At 40.1% G+C, this 20,837-nt stretch overlaps 1 protein-coding gene across 1 annotated transcript; it reads left to right on the top strand.

The window, feature by feature from the left end:
• Positions 1-574: 574 nt before the first annotated feature.
• LOC138357388 (uncharacterized) lies at positions 575-19,983 on the top strand (the record flags this gene model as incomplete). The annotated part of the gene is given in 4 exon segments (XM_069314145.1): positions 575-2,674; positions 2,833-3,128; positions 7,552-7,749; positions 18,213-19,983. A coding segment is annotated over 1 exon segment (750 nt), but the record flags the coding sequence as incomplete, so codon positions are not given.
• Positions 19,984-20,837: the final 854 nt, after the last annotated feature.

The following is a 20,837-nucleotide window of genomic DNA, read 5'->3' as shown; positions in this document are numbered from 1 at the left end:
TTGGTTCCATGATGCAAAGGAGGTAATCTTAAAAAGTATTTATAGACAGCCCTCGTGAATTCTTTCTAACCATGTGTACTAGCAGTGGCCGCTAGACAGCTAGCATGACTAATCTAAGATCCCGTTCGACATGCGTAGTATAAGCCTTTACCCCCTACATTTCAACACTTAAAAGTAATTACCCTCGTAACTTTAAATTTACATTACTGTATTTTCAACTGTGCAGAGTGCAGGTTGAATATAGGCATTACTTAATCATCAAAATCTTGGATAACATGACCCATTGTATCTTGAATTTTTATTTATACGGTATAAATATTCTTTCACAAATCATGAGTGACTTTGCAATATTTTCCTTGATCATTTGTTGTATAAATAGTTCCATTTTGGGTCAACTGGGTCAGGTCAATTTTAGGGAACACATTCTCCAGCTTTTGGGAAACAAGTGAAAGTTCACTTCCCAACTTAGTCATTTAACTCTTCATTTTCACTTGAACTCTAACCAGAAAACTAACATAAATATATAAGGAATGTTTATGGCTGCAGCTGATGTGCTTCACTTGTATCTTTGCAGGTTGATCCCATGAAGGTGCCACAGATATCATCATTACAGAAGCAACAAGAAAATCTCTTGTCTATTGTACGCATGACATGGTCCCGAATCCTTAATTCCCATCCATATTTTCCCTTGGAGCTTAGGGAATGTTTCTGTATGTATCGAGAACGTTTAGCCACCATTGGAAAGCAAAATCTAAGCGATAACCTGATCTCGGCATCTATTTTCCTAAGATTTCTGTGTCCTGCTATCCTGTCTCCTTCATTATTTAATATAACACAAGAATACCCAGATGAAAGGACCTCCAGAAATCTCACTCTAATCGCCAAAACTCTTCAGACACTTGCTAACTTTACAAAATTTCAAGGCAAAGAAAACTTCATGGAGTTTATGAATGAATTTATTGAACTAGAACAATCTCAGATGAAATCATTTTTGAAGCAGATCTCGAGTCCAGCAAATCACGACCACAGAGCACTGGAATATGACAAAGACATTGACGTTGGGAGAGAGATGTCCTTGTTACATACTTTCCTTACCGAAGCCTTGAGAAAGTTATCATCATCTACCTCCAAAACCAATATCAGTGTGTCTCAGCAGCGTTTCCTAGACAAGTTACGCCAAATCCTTGATGAGATTAGTGTTGCTCAAACTCAACCAAATATTAATATTGTGCAACAACTCTCTTCTCATAATCCACCTGAGATTCCAATTTCAGACCCAACATCTCCTGAGAATGGAAGAATGGAAGATAGACTTGGCTACTAGTCTCTCCAGAGAAATATTTTCAGATACAATGACCCTACTGTCAGTGAAGAATATAGGCCTGTAGCTCCACCACCTGTAAATCATCTCCAGCTTCCTCCAGACACTCCATCCACTCCACGCCCCTCCACTCTGCCAAGAAACACATATCTGATGGGCTCGGCTCGCAAGCCAGCCATTGACCTGAATACAGCAGATGACTATGTTTTGTTTTCTGCCTTAGAACCTGACGGAAAGCGCAGAGAACCCAGTGCTATAGGTCACAGTTACAGTTACAGTCATCTTGCCCCTGGCCCAGCTCAGAATACATCTCCAGTTCATAACCACAGTCATTTACATCATCACCACTTCCACAATCATGCTGCATGGTTCACCAACAACAGACAAATGTTCAGTGGCCACCCACAAATGAATGGCCATGGACAAGTTCATCAAAATGGTCACATGGTGTCAAATGGAAATCCTGAAGAGCCATTAGACATCAGCCGTGAAGAAAATGATAGAAATTCTACTGGTGAAACTGAAACAAATATGAAGGGTTCACAAACCTCAATTTCTCAGCTGTCTAATGTAGCATCCTCAGGATACCAAAGTTTTGCATATAGTCAGTCCTCTAGCCCAGTGGATCCATCAATAACTCACCACGATGCTGCAAATAATAATAATACTAATGTAGCAGGGAACAGTAGTAGTACTAGTAGTAACAACAGTGGTGGAATGCACGTATCACCTCATATGACTCCACAGTTGACAGCTCCTTTGGCTTTTAACAACCCTATGTATCACCTCAATGCTGCGACTAGCTCTCCACGACCTGTCCCACATCGCGGAGTTCGTCTGTCTCACCATCACCACCATCATTTACACCAAAGTGCACAGCAGCAGCAAAGCCCAGTGAGCTCTTCTCTCAGTTCTACACACAGTGTTGAGGATTTGCAGTCTGCCCCAATGATGGCTCCTAGTTTGTCCTCGGCACGTGCTCCCCAGCGTACCCATTCATCATCGAGTGAAGATAGCACATCACTGGCATGCACACCACCGCTAGAGCACAGGGCATTCAAATCGGGTGCTCCTCGAACCAACCCTCGATGCTTACCTCCTGGATGGGGTCAGCCGACTGTGGTACCTGGTGTAGCTCCTGATCACCACCATTCTACATCAGATCTGCTAGGAGGGGCACAATGTCGAAGATCAAAAGTGAATCGTCGCCAGTCTGCAGAAGTTGGCAGTGGGAGGCGACAACGGTATCAGTATGACAGTGACTCGTCCAGTGATGAACAACCACCCCCACCTGCTCGAGTTCGTCCCACTCGCACAAACCATAGGGTATCTGAGACCAAAACTCTTGATGAGGTTAGTATTACTGTACATATAAAATTTATATAAAATGCATATCAAATTGCATATAAAATGACAAAAGTTCAGTATAATGTTTAGAGTTCATTTTAGTGGTACAGTATTTTAGTCATTGCTGTACACTGTATTCTGTAAAAATAATTATATTATTCCAGTATGAGCAAGAAATCCTTGCACTTCGCACTGCCATGGAGGAAATGCATCATAAGTTGGTTGCTGCTGATGAGCACATACAGGTTCGTTCTGGTGGCCCTGAAGCCTCTTCTGAGATTGTTACATCTGCCCTACCCCACGATTCCCATGCTCTTCACCATTCTGGTAACCCGAGCAGTAGTCCAGTTCAGACATCAGCCCACCTTCAACATAATAGACACAATCACCAATACCCACAACCTCAGCAGGTGATTGATTCGGAGGGTCAGGGAACTCAGATGAGAGAGCTGCTTCAAAAGTAAGTTGCACTCAGAATTGTTGTTATGCATCTGTGAATGAAGAGGATTTGTTTAATGATTCTGATTTTGGACCACGTCCTCAAATTCTAGTGCATTTTCTAGTTAAATGTAAAAGCACTTTATTTACTATATCTTGCATTTAAGTTATTAAAGAGTCACATTGCAGCATAATACATAATGTAGTACAGTAAAGCCTTATTTTAACAACAAATTGTAATAAAAAATACTCAGTCAAGAAACTTGTTGGAAACAGGATTGTAGTAACCTCGGTGTGGGGCATTCAACCTCATATCCCCTGCATTATCCAAGGGGACCTTTGATAAGCCACCGGCTTCTTGTCCTCAGTGCTACATAGCCTTCCCAGCTTGGTACCCATTTGATAATTACTTCCTGTCCTCATCGAGGCCAGTGGTATTAGTTGCCCTCAGGTATATTATAGTGGGCTGGGTACTAATGAACAAATCCACAAGGGCCATGAGGAGGCTTCAAACCTACGCACGTGATGTTCCCAGAAGTGCCTTAGTCAACTGTCCCACAACATGGTTAAAAGAATTGGAACCTGCAGTGCTACTGACCTCACGAGGATTCCGAAACTTCTCCGAAGCACAATCGAGGTTTCACACAGTCGTCCCCCCATGCACTTGGGCTCTGTCAACCAGATATTCTACCTCTATGCCCTTACTTCAATACACACACAAATCACAATAGAGTGATATAGCGTGCATGGGGGGAGAAATTGTGTGAAACCCTGATTGTGCTTCGGAATCCTTGTGAGGGCAGTAGTACTCCAAGTTGCAGTTCTTTTAACTATGTCGTGGCACAGTTGACTAAGGTGCATCTGGGAACATCCTGTCTGTAGGTTCGAACTCTCATCATGGCCCTTATGAATTTGTTCATGTGATATATCACCCTATTGTGATTTGTGTGTGTATGGCTGGGTACTACAGTTGTTTTCCAAAAGTTTCTTTCCAATAAAGTTTGAATTAGTCTTGACTGGGGCCTCCTACTGCCCAGACATCAAAGCCAGGTTTGTATAGCTGTGTAAAATATAAAAAATAAATTGGCCCAATGACTGAGCTTTCCGAGGATGCAACCCACAACAGTTGCCTAATTTTCATCTACCCTATTTATTGCAAGGTGAAGAGCGTCATCAGGTCTGGGGTCCCAAGCTGTCGGTGTCAGAGGGCTTGACGACCGAGTGGACAGCGCTTGGGGTTCGATCCCTGGCGGAAGGCGGAAACAAATGGGCAGAGTTTCTTTCACCCTGATGCCCCTGTTACCTAGCAGTAAATAGGCACCCAGGGAGTTACAGCTGCTTCCCGGGGCTGGATGTGTGTGTAAAAGTTAGGATTAAGGACTTGCCCAAAATTCTATGCGTGCTAGTGGCTGTACACGAATGTAAGAACTCTTGTATATATAAATAAATAAATATATAAAAAGGTGTAAGGAGAGGTGTCAACACAATTTGTTTTACTGTGGGATTGAATCTGGAACCTTTCAGTTATGAGCAAGCCATGCAGCCAACTGTAGTATAGGTCACCACACATGTACAGTGTGGTGATAGAAGTGACAATGAGATTGGCATGATACCCAGGAGTTGTAGAATAATTGTAATGGGGTGGGGGGGGGGAGTAGGGTATTATCAAGGGGAAAGTGCCAAGCCGTAGTGCTATATGGCCGTATATATACGGCTATATAGCACTTGGAAGGGGTCAGGATAAGGATTTGGGATGAGATGGAGGGGTAAGAATGGTGCCTAGTCACTTGGACGGTCGGGGATTGAACGCCGACCCGCATGAAAAGTGATTTCACTACCGTCCAGTCAAAGTGGTTGGGGAGGGGGGGGGGGGAAGGGTAGGTGGTTGAACAAATAGCCTTGTTATCATATTGGACATGTAAAGTTGACTTGACATACTAGTGGATGTTTAAAAAGCAATAATTTTTGTTTTTACTTGATATTTAATCTTTCATAGAATCAGATAGCAGGGAAACAAAAAGGCAGCAACAATGGATATATATATATTTTCTCATTAGAGCAGTGATACATATAAATTACATAAGACATGGCCACACTGTATGAAACGTACTGCTTTGTTAAACGGGGAGGGGAGGAGGAAGAGAGGGTGGGGGGAGGAGAAGAGGGGGGGGGGAGAGGAGAAGGGGGGGGGGGGAGAAGAGAGAGAGAGAGGGGGGAGAAGAGAAGAGAGAGAGGGGGGGGAGAGGATGTTTGATTACAAAGATTGAATAAATTAAACATTTTCCGAATTTGTTCAATTGAACATTTTCCAAAATTTGTACCTAATTTTCCAAATTTGTTTAATTGAACATTTTCCGAATTTGTTCAATTGAACATTTTCCGAATTTGTTCAATTGAACATTTTCCAAATTTGTTCAATTGAACATTTTTCAAATTTGTTCAATTGAACATTTTCCAAAAATTTTACCTCTTTCAAATTTGTTCAATTGAACACATTTGGAAAATTTGAGGTAAATTTTGGAAAAAGTTCAATAGAACAAATTTGGAAAATGAGGTAAAAATTTTGGAAAATGTTCAATTGAACATTTTCCAAAATTTTCACAATTTAAAAAATGTTCAATTGAACAAATTGTGAAAATGTTGGAGAGGGGGGTGGGGAAGGAAGGTGGTAAGGTAGGGAATGATCAAGGGAAAGTGCCAAGCCATTACGACTATACAGCACTGGGAAGGGGTCATGATAAGGATTTGGGATGGCAGACGGGAATGTTGCCCAACCACTTGGATGGTCAGGGATTGAGCACTGATCTGCTTCATACCTGCATGAAGCAAGACCATCGCTTTCATGTCCAGTCCAAGTGGTTGAAGGAGAGGAGGGGGGGGGGAGGAGGATTATCAAGGGAAAGCGCCAAGCCATAACGACTATATAGCACTTGAAGGGATCAGAATAAGGATAAGACGAGGGGAAATGAATGGTGCCCAACCACTTTTTTTTTTTTTTCCCCCTACCACAGTCGTGGCCACACATTTACAATACTAACCAGTATACAATTTCTTCTGTCCTCCATGGACAGGGTTAGAGATTTGTTAAACATATAGTTCAGGGGTTTATTGAACAATCAACCACAGGTGATTCGGTGCTTTTAAAATGCTAAGCTAACCAACATACTGTTACATAAATACATACAGAGTTACGTCTGCCTTACATAAAGTATTCGATGTGTCTTTTACATGGTGTCATTAATGTGCATTTACAAAGGTGAAATGTAATTCTGATCAGCTTCCATATATACTTTATACACACACATGAATTCACATACATTTGTCTCTCTTACTCTGACAGGGTGAGATAGCTGATAGAGAAACTAGCGTGCAATTAAGCACTTAATCACTGAAGGTGATTAAGGTGCTTTTACAAGCTCAGGTTATATAGCTACATCACATACATTGTATAATTCATACATGGTCAATCTTGGGTACAAGTCCCAAGTACAACAATCTTGGGTACAAGTTACAAGTCCATTATCATCAAGTGTTCCAGTACTCTTAGTAATTACAGAGTTCAGCAAACCTTAGCCCAGGAGGGCAAAAAGTCAGTCAGTATGAGACATTCTATAATATAATGTTCAAGAGAGTTATCTTGAGGTTATCTTGAGATGATTTCGGGGCTTTAGTGTCCCCGCGGCCCGGTCCTCGACCAGGCCTCCACCCCCAGGAAGCAGCCCGTGACAGCTGACTAACACCCAGGTACCTATTTTACTGCTAGGTAACAGGGGCATAGGGTGAAAGAAACTTTGCCCATTGTTTCTCGCCGGCGCCTGGGATCGAACCCAGGACCACAGGATCACAAGTCCAGTGTGCTGTCCGCTCGGCCGACCGGCTCTAGAGTGCATGTTTACTCTTTCACAAAGTTGACACATTGTGTACTCGACATTTGGGTAACCAACCACACAACCCAACCACTTGGACGGTCGGGGTATTGAATGACGACCTGCATGAAGCGAGACTGTCGCTCTACCGTCCAGCCCAAGGGGGGGGGGGGGAGAGAATGAAGGTGAAGGTGGCTGCCTTACGATGGTTCTGGGTTCAAGGCCCGATCTCTGACAAGGCCTCTGTTGGTGGCAGCGCCTTCATGTACCTGCAAAAAATAAAATATTAAAATATTTTTAAAATAAATTTAAATATTAAATAACTTTGTTAAAGTCTCACTTGAGTGCGAGGCCATGAGATGAAAGTTTGTTAAAATGAAGTTTTACTACACTATGGTAATGCTAAATTTATTATTTCTCAAGTTAAATTGTATGATACATGGACACAGTATTTCCTCACATCAGTATCACACACACACACACACATAGTAATCAGTCCTATTTCCAGATGTATAACCATATATTACTATTATAAATCATAAAAATGAGAAATGTAACAAGTAGTTTTCCTTATTCCAGGCTACAAGAGCAGTTTCGAAAAGAGCAAATGAAAATGACAGAACTAATGTCAGAAAAGGATGCAGTAATTCAAGCACAGGAAGACAGAATCAATGCACTGGATCGCACGAATACACAACTTCTTATGGCTCTCGAGCAGATCAGAGAGTTGTAAGTCAACCCACAACGCAGAGTTCCCAAGACTTCATTAACTCACCAGTAGGCATTGCTAATTGTTGCTTTGAAAGCATGGCTCACTTATTCCTATGTAGTTTGGAATTTCTTTTCATGCCAGTCTAAAAATGATTTGGGAGCAATTCTCAAAGATCCATTTTCAACCCGATTGGATATAGCACAAGTACCGATAATTTTTTTTTCCAGTAAGAAGTTAAATTTGAAAATACTGTACCTGTATGTACTGTTAATTTGTATAAATTAAGCTTTACACAAATATATACTTTAATTTAAAACAAATTTCAATTTTTTCCATTCCAACTGCTTGTTACCAATATTGCAGGTAGTAAGCAACAATCACTTCCTAAATTTTGCTCATGTTAGTTGCTTATCGCCAAGTTCAAAAAGCATGGCATATGTGTAGCACACTTCAAATGAAGTACTGCACTGTTTTCTACTGGGACTCTGGTACAAGAGACTGGTGCTTGCATGTTTTGTGTATGTGTAGGTCTTTAATGCTGACTTTTTATTTATATTAAACTGATAGAAATCAAGCTTTTGGGTGCATATGAAGTGCATTTCTGAGCAGTACACTTGGTTGCTTCTTGAAATATTAATCTACTAACCCAAAGTAAGCCAACATGCAGTCAGTGCAGGTAGTCTTTCCAGCCAAATAGTGAACCTTTCAAATTGTCTGAATCAACAGCTACAGTAAGCCAGCTGCAGAACTGTATCGGGTAGCAGAAACCAACCGCCTGGCCAAGAAGACGTAGGTCATGGGGTGGCTTTTGCAATATCCCATCTGGGAAGTGCCTCCTTTCTCTAACAGAAAGTAAGAGGAAAGCTTCAGTATATTGTTACAACCCCTTTACCTAAGGATATACCAAGGTTTTATAAACTTTACACCTTCACTGTAATAGCATATAGTACTAGGTGTTCAATGCAGTAGCAGCCCAAGTGCTCAAATTCAGGATTCAAGTAAAGATTCACCTGTGCCCCAGGTGAATGCCCCAGTACACGTGGAAAATATTAGAGGGGCTGGTCCCAAACCTGCACACAGAAATAACATCACATGAGACCAGAAGACATGGCAGGATGTGCAGAATACCCCCGTTGAAAAGCAGAGGTGCAACAGGTACTCAGAGAGAACTCTATCAACATCAGAGGTCCGAGACTGTTCAACACGCTTCCACTACACATAAGGGGCATAACTGGCTGACCTCTCACAGTGTTCAAGAGAGAACTGGATAAGCACCTCTAAACGATACCTGATCAACCAGGCTGTGACTCATACGTCAGGCTGCGAGCAGCCGCGTCCAACAGCCTGGTTGATCAGTCCGGCAACCAGGAGGTCTGGTCGACGACCGGGCCGCGGGGATCGCTAAGCCCCGGAAGCACCTCAAGGTAACCTCAAGGTAGCCCCTCTGAATCTGACGTCAATAAATGCAAAGCAGAGAAGCAAGGCCTTAAGATCAAAACAAGGTCATTGCATAAGCTTGTTATAGAGCAACCGCTTCAAAAGCCAGGTGCAAGCAGTGGTTTAAGCACAACAAACATCACACACAGGTTCATCAAACATCTGGATCAGAGGAGCTCCAGGATAATTCAAATGCCTAAACAATTCGTCTAATTACCCAAAGCTTCCTAGCATTACATAAGTAATGAAGAAATATGTTTGGAGGGTCTGGGTAATATGTGACCTTGCCTAAGTATTTTACAATAGGTTGATAGACAGTGAGTGGTGTCCGAAAACTAAATGTGTACTGTAGTGGATTTAAAAAAATAGCTAGGATACTGTAACAAATGTGCAAGGGGGGAGCAAAAAAGTTGGATGACAAAAAGTTGCCAGTCTAAACAGTGCAGACGACAAAATCCAAGATGGCTGCCGGCAGGAGGAAGAATATAACAAGAGCTGGATTTTGGTGGCTTTTCATGATGACAGTATTAGTGCGAGTTGTCTGCACAAGTTGGCAAAATTAGAGATTGTTGTAATTGTACATCAATTACAATTGTTGTAATATGATATGGGAATAATCGGGAATTCGAGGGGGTCGTAATGACCACTACAGTAGTAGTAAAGTCTTAGCTCTTGAGAGACAATTATGCAAGGACAAAAATCTCTGGGAAGCCAAAAGTAAAGTTCGAGGAAAATAGTCTTGAAAATTGCTTTTGAAAAAGTTAAAGCAAATCAAAACATAAGTAAATACAGTAAGTTAAGCAAGGAATTAACAGGAAAAAAGAGCTTTTGTCAGTACAGATGGCGGAAGTTCCAGGGGGAATAGAATAGTGCAATGATACGCAACTTACCTATGCACAAGTGGCCAGGGAGGAAGAAATAATAGAAGTGGTAAAGGTAGCAGAAACTGTAGCAGCCAGAAAGCACAGACATTAGGCAAGTTAGAAAGGAATAGGCATCAACCTGAAACTGGTGCAAAACAAAGTTGATCGAAGTCCCTAATAATTTTTGGTTGCAAAGAAAAGGAAACAACATCTAGGTCAGAAAGAGTCACCGATGAAAACAATAGTAGATAAAATTGTTGGGCTAGTGGAAGGTTTTACAACCTAAGATAATGTCTGTGACTACAGGAGGATTGGCAGGTACGAAAAAGGGAAAGATAAACCATTGAGGATCACCCTAAATGGACCTAAGCAGATGGAAGAAGTACAGGACTTAGGAATGTTAGGAATTACAAAGTGATAAGGAGGAGAAATTATGGTCATTAAGGAGAGATCTTTCAAAGGAAGACAGAGAAACTGAACTTAACACCGCTGAAGCAAAATGTCTAAATGAAAGCAGGAACGAAGAAGTAATCTTTTTTTTTTTTCCTTCAAGCAGATAGGTACAAAAAGGCAAACCAACAAAATCATTAGAGGGGGAGTGATGAACAAGGGGACAGGGAACATGTTCCTGAAAATTGTATATACAATAAAATTGTATGATGGTGTAAGAATAAACACTGGAGCTAAGTGATATAATAAACTGAAGATGTCACAGACATTGGCATTGTTGTCAATTAACAGAGATTGTTGCACTAACAGAGACGAAACTCGATTATACTGTATTTTAAATGAGGTTGTATTTCCAAGGGACTTCTCAATTTGGAGACGGGATAGAAAAGGTAGGGAAGGTGGGAGGCATTGCCGTGCTGGTTAAAGAACATCTATAGGTAAACAAATTAATGATTGCCAACCTATGAGAAGTTGACATAATGGCACTGGAGGTTTATAATTCAGCTGATAAACATAAATGCCTACAGACCGCCAGCATCCAGCACATGGACAAAGGAGGAGCTGGACAACAAACGAGAGGGTCTCATAATGATCAAGAGAGATTATAGTAAGAGTGGATAAAGACAGATTATGACTGTTGCCACTCATGGATTTCAAGTTGAGGTCCATAGACTGGGAGGCCTATAAAGCAAGAACAGAGGATTTTTGGACTGGTAGATTAGTAAACCTCATTCTGGAGACATGTATCAACACATTAAACAAGTTATGGGAACAAGGGAAGGGAAGGTTCCTGCAATGTTGGATTTGATATTCACTAGGAAAGGAAACAGATTTGACATTCAGTACCTTTTTCCCCTTAGGCAGAACTATGTCCTTTTGGAAAATAAAGTATGCAATGCATTATAATCTAGAAGAGAATGAAGTTGAAAAACTATTTCAGGAGAGGTCACTGAAAAACTTAGAAGTACTTAATGAATTTGACTGGAAAGACTTGCCGTTAGACAAGGAAGTAAATAAATGTATGTCAAGTTTTGTGAAATGTATGATTAAGGCACAAACAAAATTTACACGAGATACAGAACTAGGAAACAGAGGTTCAGCAGAAATTGCAAGAGGACAGAGACTAGACATAATGGAATCAATATAGCAAGAGGCTAAACCCTCAAACATACCAGCAGTACAAAGAAGAAACAGCTACACAATAGTGAGAAGTGACAAATAAATTGAGGAAGGGATTGCAAACCAAATGTAAAACAGAACTAGGCCTATTCTATAAATTCATTAAAAGCAATTGCAGGAACAGGAAAAAATTTCAGAGGTTGAAAATATGAAATAGATTCACTGAAAATGAAAAGGAAATGAGTGAAACATTAAATGCGCGCACACAGTTCCAAAGTGTGTTTGTGCAAAATTAAATTTTCAGAGAAACAGACACAATAAAACTTCCAGACAACAGAACACGCACAGATGTTTAGAGATGAAGTGGAAAAAATGTTCAAGGAATTAGGAACAAAGCAGTTGGCTGAGATGGAGTTTCACCATGGGTTCCGAGAGCATGCCACACATGAGTGCAGCATACCACTTCAATTGATTTTTAGTCATCTGTGTACAGGATTCCTGGCAGATATATAGATATATCTGATATATAGAAAAAGGTTAACATGGTACCAATCTACAAAATTGGCAGAAGGGAAGACCCCTCTTAATTATAGACCTGGCTACTACAAGTGTAGTCAGAATATTGGAAAAATAATTAAAACCAAAAGGGTAGAACACAGAAAAATTATATAACAGTATGGTTTTTTGATCTGGAAGATTCTGTGTAATGATCTACTTAATTTCTATGATAGCCACAGAGATTTTACATGAAAGAGAGGGTTGTGTTGACCACATTTATCTGGGCCTTAAAAAAAAAAAAAAAAAAAAAAAAAAAAAAAAAAAATAATGACAATCACACATTAAAGACTGTTCTGGAAACTGGAACATATTCAAGGAGTGACAGGGAGGCTTCTAACAGGGACAAAAATTTTCTAACCGACAGAAAATGAAGGCAGTAAACAGAGGCAATGTGTCGGACTGGAGTAATGTCATTTCTCACAAATGGAGTACTGTACTACAGGGTTTAGTTCTTTTATTATCGTAATGTTCAGCATCTACATAAACAACCTAAAAAAAGGAACACAGAATTATATGAACATGTTTGCTGATGATGCTAAGATACTAAGTAAGATGCGAAACTTAAACTATTGTCATGCCCTTTTAGCAGACCTGGACAAAGTGTCTACAGCGCCACTTGGCAAATGGAATTTAACCCTTAAACTGCGCATGGCATATGAGTAAAATGTCCCACGGTGCACATGGCATATATATATATACACCACAGAATGTCAGGCACGATTCAAATGACCCACGGCTACACGGGGTTCACATTAGCTTCCTCAGGGCTCTTGTAAACAGACGCCATTTTTTTTTAAACCGTGGGCAATATTTTCCGGTGTGAGAGCCACAGTACTGTGGGAGGAGTGATGCTGAGGGACGGAGGGAGATTGCATTGTTTACCGACTGTGTACTCGCCTAGTTGTACTCACCTAGTTGTGTTTGCGAGGGTTGAGCTCTGGCTCTTTGGTCCACCTGTTATTGTCTGCATTCACCATACCAGTTTATTGATTCTCTATGGTGAACACAAATGTAGATACTTATATATAATGTGTGTATTAGTGTAATAACAGCAAAAGGATTATGATGGGAGGATACATTTGGGTGACGGAGGTGAAGTCGTCTTCATGATTTGTCTGGCTGTGTAGACAGAGGCCACTATGCTCTTTGGGCACCCTACAAGCTTAGGTGTACAGTTACGGTGCATACAACATGTTGATACTTATATATAATGTGTGTATATAGTGTAATAACACTGCACACACAGTTTTGTTGGGGGACAAAGTTTAGTGCGTGTGACTTTGAATGAGTGAGGGAGCCGCCAGCTGTGTGTAGCGACAACTCTTAGTGCCTGAACTAACTATCAGGTTAGTTGTACAGTTGTGGTGAACAAAACATATACATACTTATATATAATGTCTGTATATAGTGTAATAACACCACAAACGGTATTGTTCGGGGAGAAAGTTTAGTGCGTGTGACCTTGAATGAGTGAGGGAGCTGCCAGCTGACTGTGTAGCGACGTCTCTTAGTGCCTGAACTAACTATATCAGCTTAGTTGTACAGTTATGGTGAACAAAACATGTAGATACTTATATATAATGTCTGTATATTGTGAATAAAATATAAAACAGGATGGTGGGAGGAGAAAGTGGGCGAGTGAGGCGTTGTTGAGGGAGTGGCAACGAGTGGCTGGCTGGTGTGTGGCGGTCACTCCTCGTTGCTTTTCGACTCAATACCAACTTAGTGGTTTGTTATGGTGAACAAAACATGCACACACTTACAGTATATATAACCTGTGTGTAGAATGTAATAACAGCAAAACTATTTGTTTATTGTTTTATGAACATAATAATTGAATTCCCATTATTGTAGTAATGGGAATCAATTATCATTTTCCTTATCAAAATTGATAAGGAAAAATTCTTTAGACCTGGAAATTCAAATGGTCATAGATTTAAGCTAACTAAACAAAGCTGCTGAAGAAATATAAGAAAATTCCCTTTCAGGAACAGTGTTAGACGAGTGGAAAAAGTGAGAATGTTGTAGAGGTCAAAACCATCAGTACAGTAGTTTCAAAGCGTTATATGACAGTGCCAGGAAGACCGGACACTACAAGCGTAGCTTTCATCCTATAACTACACTGAGGTAATTACAGATCAGTCACTCCCAAAGGTGGAGGCAGCAACTTTGAAATTAAATGGAATATTGAAGGCTGAAATTTATTTAGCAAATTACCAATTAAGACAATATAGTTTCTACCAGGATGGAGTAAAGTGTCTACCTAGACACTTTACTCTATCCCAAGGTGGCCACAGTAGAAATTTCCCCAGGAGATTCCATAACTCCACAAATCTTTTATTCTTGGTACGGTACCCCTATCTATCTCTTCCTTCACACCCTGCCACTGCATATATTGTTGCATTCTTCCAAGATGTTGGTAGTCTGCTGCTACTGTATGACTTTTTTAAATCCTTGTTCACCCTCCTTGTCAATGATTCTCTGGCATCCCACTAACATAATAGTAGCACCTATATTTCAGTCACTCTCCCTTTCCACTTGTATCACCTCTCGCAAATAGAGTACTTCATTACTACAGCCATACCACATACACCATCTGCTTTTCTTAACCACTGCACTGCGTAACGCGCCTTGAGGCTCTCAATGGGTGGTGCGCAACGTGCCTCAGGGATCTCATAGGTATAGCATATCATTCATAACTCCCGCGGCTACATGGGGTTCACACATCAGCTTCCTCAGGACTCTCCTGAACAGAAACCATACCTTGAGGTTACCTTGAGGTGCTTCCGGGGCTTAGCGTCCCCGCTGCCCGGTCGTCGACCAGGCCTCCTGGTTGCTGGACTGATCAACCAGGCTGTTGGACGCGGCTGCTCGCAGCCTGACGTACGAGTCACAGCCTGGTTGATCAGGTATCCTTTGGAGGTACCATTTATACAAAAAAATCGTGAGCAACATTCCCGGGTGTGAAGGCCTCAGTACTGAGTGAGTAACCAAGGCTGGCACATGCATCATGAGCTAACAGCATTGCTATTCAGCTTGTACCACAGCATCGCCTAAAAATGTTCAAATACATATGTATCTGGTATTATTTAGCCATGATAATAGTACAGAAGAGTCTGACTGTGATAAAGACTGTGTACAATGTTCGGATATCAGTGAATAAATGCTGTTCAAGATGTTCACAGTGCTAGCCACAGCACACTGTCATTATTTCGTCCATCTAAAATTCTTCAAATGACTTCTGATGTTCCATTACAAAATAAACATGGGTAAATTATTCACTTACATGATTTAGTGACCAGGATTGTGGTGAGAATTAGCGATATGGGAGTTGTAGTAGTGTTGGGGAGGGAGGGAGGGAGGATAGCGTTGTCTGTTAGCTGGCATGTGGCAACATGTTACCCGATACCTGGTTGATGGGGTTCTGGGAGTTGTTCTACTCCCCAAGCCCGGCCCGAGGCCAGGCTTGACTTGTGAGAGTTTGGTCAACTAGGCTGTTGCTTGGAGCGGCCCGCAGGCCCACATATCCACCACAGCCCGGTTAGTCCGGCACTCCTTGGAGGAAACAATCTAGTTTCCTCTTGAAAATGTCCACAGTTGTTCCAGCAATATTTCTTATGCTCGCTGGGAGGGTGGTTAACAACCGCGGACCTCTGAATTTTATACAGTGTTCTCTGATTGTGCCTATGGCACTCCTGCTCTTCACTGGTTCTATTCTGCATTTTCTTCCATATCGTTCACTCCAGTATGTTGTTATTTTACTGTATAGATTTGGTACTTGGCCCTCCAAACAATGTTATTGTCTGGAATCACGATACCAGCTTAGTGGTTCGCTATAGTGAATACAAATATAGATACTTATATATAACGTGTGTATAGTTATATATAGAGGGGAAGGGAGATACCCACAAGGCTGGAATACAAAACAACAAGAAGCACACAGGTACTACACCACACAACCGCACTACTACCAAAACTGGACGAACCACTACCAAAACAATACACCCTGGACATGGGTTGAGAGGGGGGAGAACTACCAAAGCCCACAAGAAGTGACCCGCAATATGGGAAATCATTCATATTTGCAAACATATGAGGTCTAAAATCAAAGTCAAGAAATAAAGTTCATAAATGGCCTTCTAATAGAATCAAACTCAATATTTGGTGCATTTACAGAAACCCACACAAAAGACTACATGGATAGTGAAATCTGGATCCCAAATTATAATCTATATAGATGTGACAGTAATTAGGTCAAGTGGAGGAGTGGGTCTGTATATTAAAGCGTTGGCATGCACAGAGCTCTTTAACTCTACAAATAAGGTGGTCGAGTTACTTGGAATCAAGGTAGATGTAGTGTAGTGTCAATGTAGTGTAATAACAGCAAAAACAGTTTGATTGATCGTAGAATATATTACATATATCACATATATGAGCCCCATAATTTTCAGCATAGCGATATTCCACACATTGAACTATATAAATTCCACAAATTACACACTTTTGAATATTACAGCAAAACACCAGAGAAGAAACAAATGAGAAACATCAAAATAATTGTGAAACATCATATTCACTGCAACTGCCGCCCCACAGGGTGGCGGCGCCTAAGGGCCTTGAGCGCTCCATCGCTCAGCGCCCATAATTTGCTCAAATTTCCCAGCTCCATCACGGCTTAAGTATGTCACATACATTATTTTTTTAGTTACCCATGATCAAAGACTATTTTAACAATATAAGAAGAGAGAATACTATTTTGGAAAGAATTTATTTTCTGTGCACCAGGGGTTTGTCATATTTTAATGTAGAGCAGTGCAGTGGTTAACCTAATTTTTACTGCTTGTACTCTTGAGCACTATGCCCCCCCCCCATCCTTATTCATGCACAAGTTTCACTTCCATATGTCAGTGATAGGACTAATATACTGTTGTACCTGTCGTCTTAACTCCATACTGACATTCTTTCCTTTCATTATATTATTAACCTCTCTCCATTTACACCGTCCATACTCACATTTTTATTTAACATGCCCCTACACACACACACACACACACACACACACACATACATACATATAAGAGTAACAATTTTCGTCATGTAGAGCCAACAAGTTGCAAATCGAGTGGAAAGCTCCAGAGCAGATAGTAACCTGAACCAGGAGCAAGGAAGATAACTCTAGGTATCAATCGACTCTTAGGACAATCTCCTTGATAATGGTCCAGGATGGACCGAAATGTCGTTGTCTCTTCAATTTCTAGTGTGTGGTTTGGTCAACATTTGTCAGCAATATTATTGTGACTTCATCTGCATAACTCTAGGTAATCGAACAGTTCAGGAGACAGACTTGTTGAAGCAAATCAAAATGCTATAGCCTATGCTAAGCAATTAGAACCAATGACCAGCAGCAAAGTATAAAGAAGCCACCCAGTAGAAGTTCCTAACCAGTGGTCAGTAGATATCGTCTTGACAAGGAGCCACCAAGTGGGATAGTTCAAAAATGTAATCTTAAGAGATTGAAAAGCAAATCTGAATTTTCTGGGAAGTAGATAAAACAATATATATTCACATTTCAGTGTTTTTGTTGGAGGGGGGGGGGAGGAGAATTTCTCTCATTTCAGTGCCTTTTACAGTGAATATGTTGAATCTTTATTTTTCTCTGTAGCGCTCTAGTTTTGCTGCTGCTGTGCTTTACTTGCTAAGCCAATAGTCAATCTTGTGTGTGTGTACTGTACTGTATATGCAAGTAGCAACTGCTCGCTTATCTAACCCAACTTGAAGATATAGAATCCTTGTAATGTGTTATGGTAGCCCCTGAAGAATGGGAACTTTTGAGGGGACAACCAGGCAACAAATAAAGGGAAAATGGTTGACAAAATATTGGTCAAGAACTTGTTTATTTTTAAGCAGCACTCATGTCTTGTGATGTTTCCCAAATACTGTACAGCTGTATTATGTTGGCAAACATTTAATTCCTCCCTCACTAACTTTCCCTCAATTTTTTCTCCCTCCCACACTAACTGAATAATAAAATTGTTAATCTACTCAAATATCTGTTATGCTCGAGACATTTGTAAAATCTTTCAAGACAATTTCTATTGCAGGAAACTAAGAGAACAAGTGAACTCACAGCAGCTGGGGCCTCAGGAAGTTTGTCAGTTGTCCGATACAAGTGACTACAAGAGTAGCTCCTGTTGAACATCCCCGAGAAGATCAGCTGCATTGAATATCCTCGAGAAGATCAGCTGCATTGAACATCCTCGCGAAGATTAGTTCCAATGAACACCCTGGAAAAGAGTAGCTCCATTAAACATCCTGTTGATCACCAAGACTCAGTCATATTGTAGTGGAAACATAGGACTACATTAACAGTGAATACCTATATTTTACATAAAAAGGAATATCTTACAAAATACTAGTTCTGGGTACAGAAAATATTAACCAATTATAAGGTGTACTATACTGGCATACCCACAAGATATTATTTGTATCAGTCCACCACTGCTGACACTGAATAATGGTGAATGCTGTAAACTTGTCTCCTGACGATAAATGTTCCCCCGTTTCCTTCACATCACATGCTGCCTCAACTTGTGTATGCTGTGTGGACCTTTCTAGTTTTGTATTCAGCCCTGTGCATCATCTAGTTTCTTAGATTATGTAGGAAAGTCAGTAAAGCTATATAAGCTATATTATGTATATGTTGAATTATTTGAATAGTTATTAAAGTTTATAAATTTCAATTTGACTTCATTCATCTCAATTTATTTTAAGCTAATAAGACCAGACAAGTCATAAGGCTTTACAGCATGAAACTTACTTTCTTGTATTAAAAGAGAACCATTACTTTTAAAAAGAGTGCTATACCAGATCTGAAATTGTGCAGGAGCTGGCTTTGTAGTTTGTTATCCAGAATACTAAATTTAACATTGGTAAATATATGTAAATATGTATTAGTCTGGACAACTAGTTTCTCAACCAGCTATTCAGGACCTGCACGATCCAGGAGCTGGTGCATTTCTTTGGTATGTATCAGTTACCAAGTCCCATAGCCAATGCTGCCTTAATGTTGGTATTATTATTAACGTCATCACAGAGAATGGTACCCAAAAATTAAGAGAATTGGGAAAACAATGAATTAAAAAAAAATAAGATGCTAACTCTGCAGGCATTTTCAAAGAAAAAACAAATGTAGCTGTCTCTAGTTCCACGAGATCTTGTCCCCTCCCGATGGATTTGACCAATTCCATTCTGTGTGGTTACCCATATTTTGCCTTGTTCACTATTTTTCCTGTGCACAAATATCATGCAAGGCTGATATTTTCTATTGATATATCAACTTCACCTCATACCTTCCCATTATTTGTTTTGTTGTCTATACCTTTATACAGTAATATAATCATTGCCTCATTATGGGAGGCATTTCTAACCAAAGATTCACATTTATATGTTTGGATATAGATATATAATTTTTATTATTGGTAGCAGTTCAACTATGTCACATCAAGGGCTTTACAAAATACTGAAACTATATTTCAAGTCATAATAGCAAATCATTATGTCATGGATTGAGGCAGTACATGGCAATTACTATTGTCAATGCCCCTGATGCCATGAGTATGCATTAGCCCATTCCAAAGTGTTAATTATGTCTTGTATATGGCAGATGTACTCTTATTTGTTTCAGAGTGTATTTATTTGATTTACTATTTGAATGACAGAAGACAGTTCTGTAAAATGTATATAATGTAAATTTTATAAATTATGTACACTGTTTGGTACCTGTTTCATGATCCTCGTGCACATTATGTTGTCTCATTTAGACATGACTTAGGTTATCCTGTAAATAAAGGTGTGAAAATAAATCTGTGCTAATTTCATGTTTATTTTATACTTTCCAGTCAGAACTGAAGAAAAGTCATTTCAAACCTAAATATGACAATTTTCTAGTACCCCCATAAAATTAGTGATTTAATTTCACAAAAAAAACAATTACAGACTGATAGCACTAGTATCACACATCATAAAAAATCTTTGAGTGCCAAGAAGTGGCTTTAGGCATTGTATGTACTAGCTCTACCTATAAGTCAAACAATCCTTGTAAATATTTATTGTATGTATGTACCTTACCTAAATAAAATTGTATTGTATTGTATTGTTGTTGTAAGTAAGATCACAAAATACATGGAATCGCAGCATCTCCAGGACCCTGGACAACATGGTTTCAGAACAGGGCGCTCTTGCCTGTCACAGTTGCTGGACCACTGTGACATGGCATTAGATGTCATGGAAGACAAACAAAATGCTGATGTAATTTACACAGATTTTGCAAAAACCTTCGACAAATGTGACCATGGTTTTATTACACACAAAATGAGTTCAAAAGGAATTACCGGAAAAATAGGCAGATGGATCTACAATTCCCTGACTGACAGAACCCTATGTGTAAATCAACAAAATAAAATCCGGTCCATCAACCGTGAAGAGCTCAGTCCACCAGGGTACTATTCTTGCTCCAGTACTTTTTCTCATCCTCATATCGGACATAGACAAGGACAACCTTCAGTACTGTATCATCCTTTGCAGATGACACTAGGATTTTTATAAGAGTAAACATCATAGGGGATACGGCAAACCTCCAATCAGATGTAAATCAGGTCTTTCTATGGCTACAAAAAATAATATGGTGTTTAACGATGATAAGTTCCAGCTCATGCGCTATGGAAAAA

Source organism: Procambarus clarkii, chromosome 78 (assembly GCF_040958095.1).
Source record: "Procambarus clarkii isolate CNS0578487 chromosome 78, FALCON_Pclarkii_2.0, whole genome shotgun sequence".
Taxonomy (NCBI): Eukaryota; Metazoa; Arthropoda; class Malacostraca; order Decapoda; family Cambaridae; genus Procambarus; species Procambarus clarkii.
The sequence above is the reverse complement of the archived record's forward strand: the minus strand, read 5'-3'. Positions and strand labels throughout refer to the sequence as shown.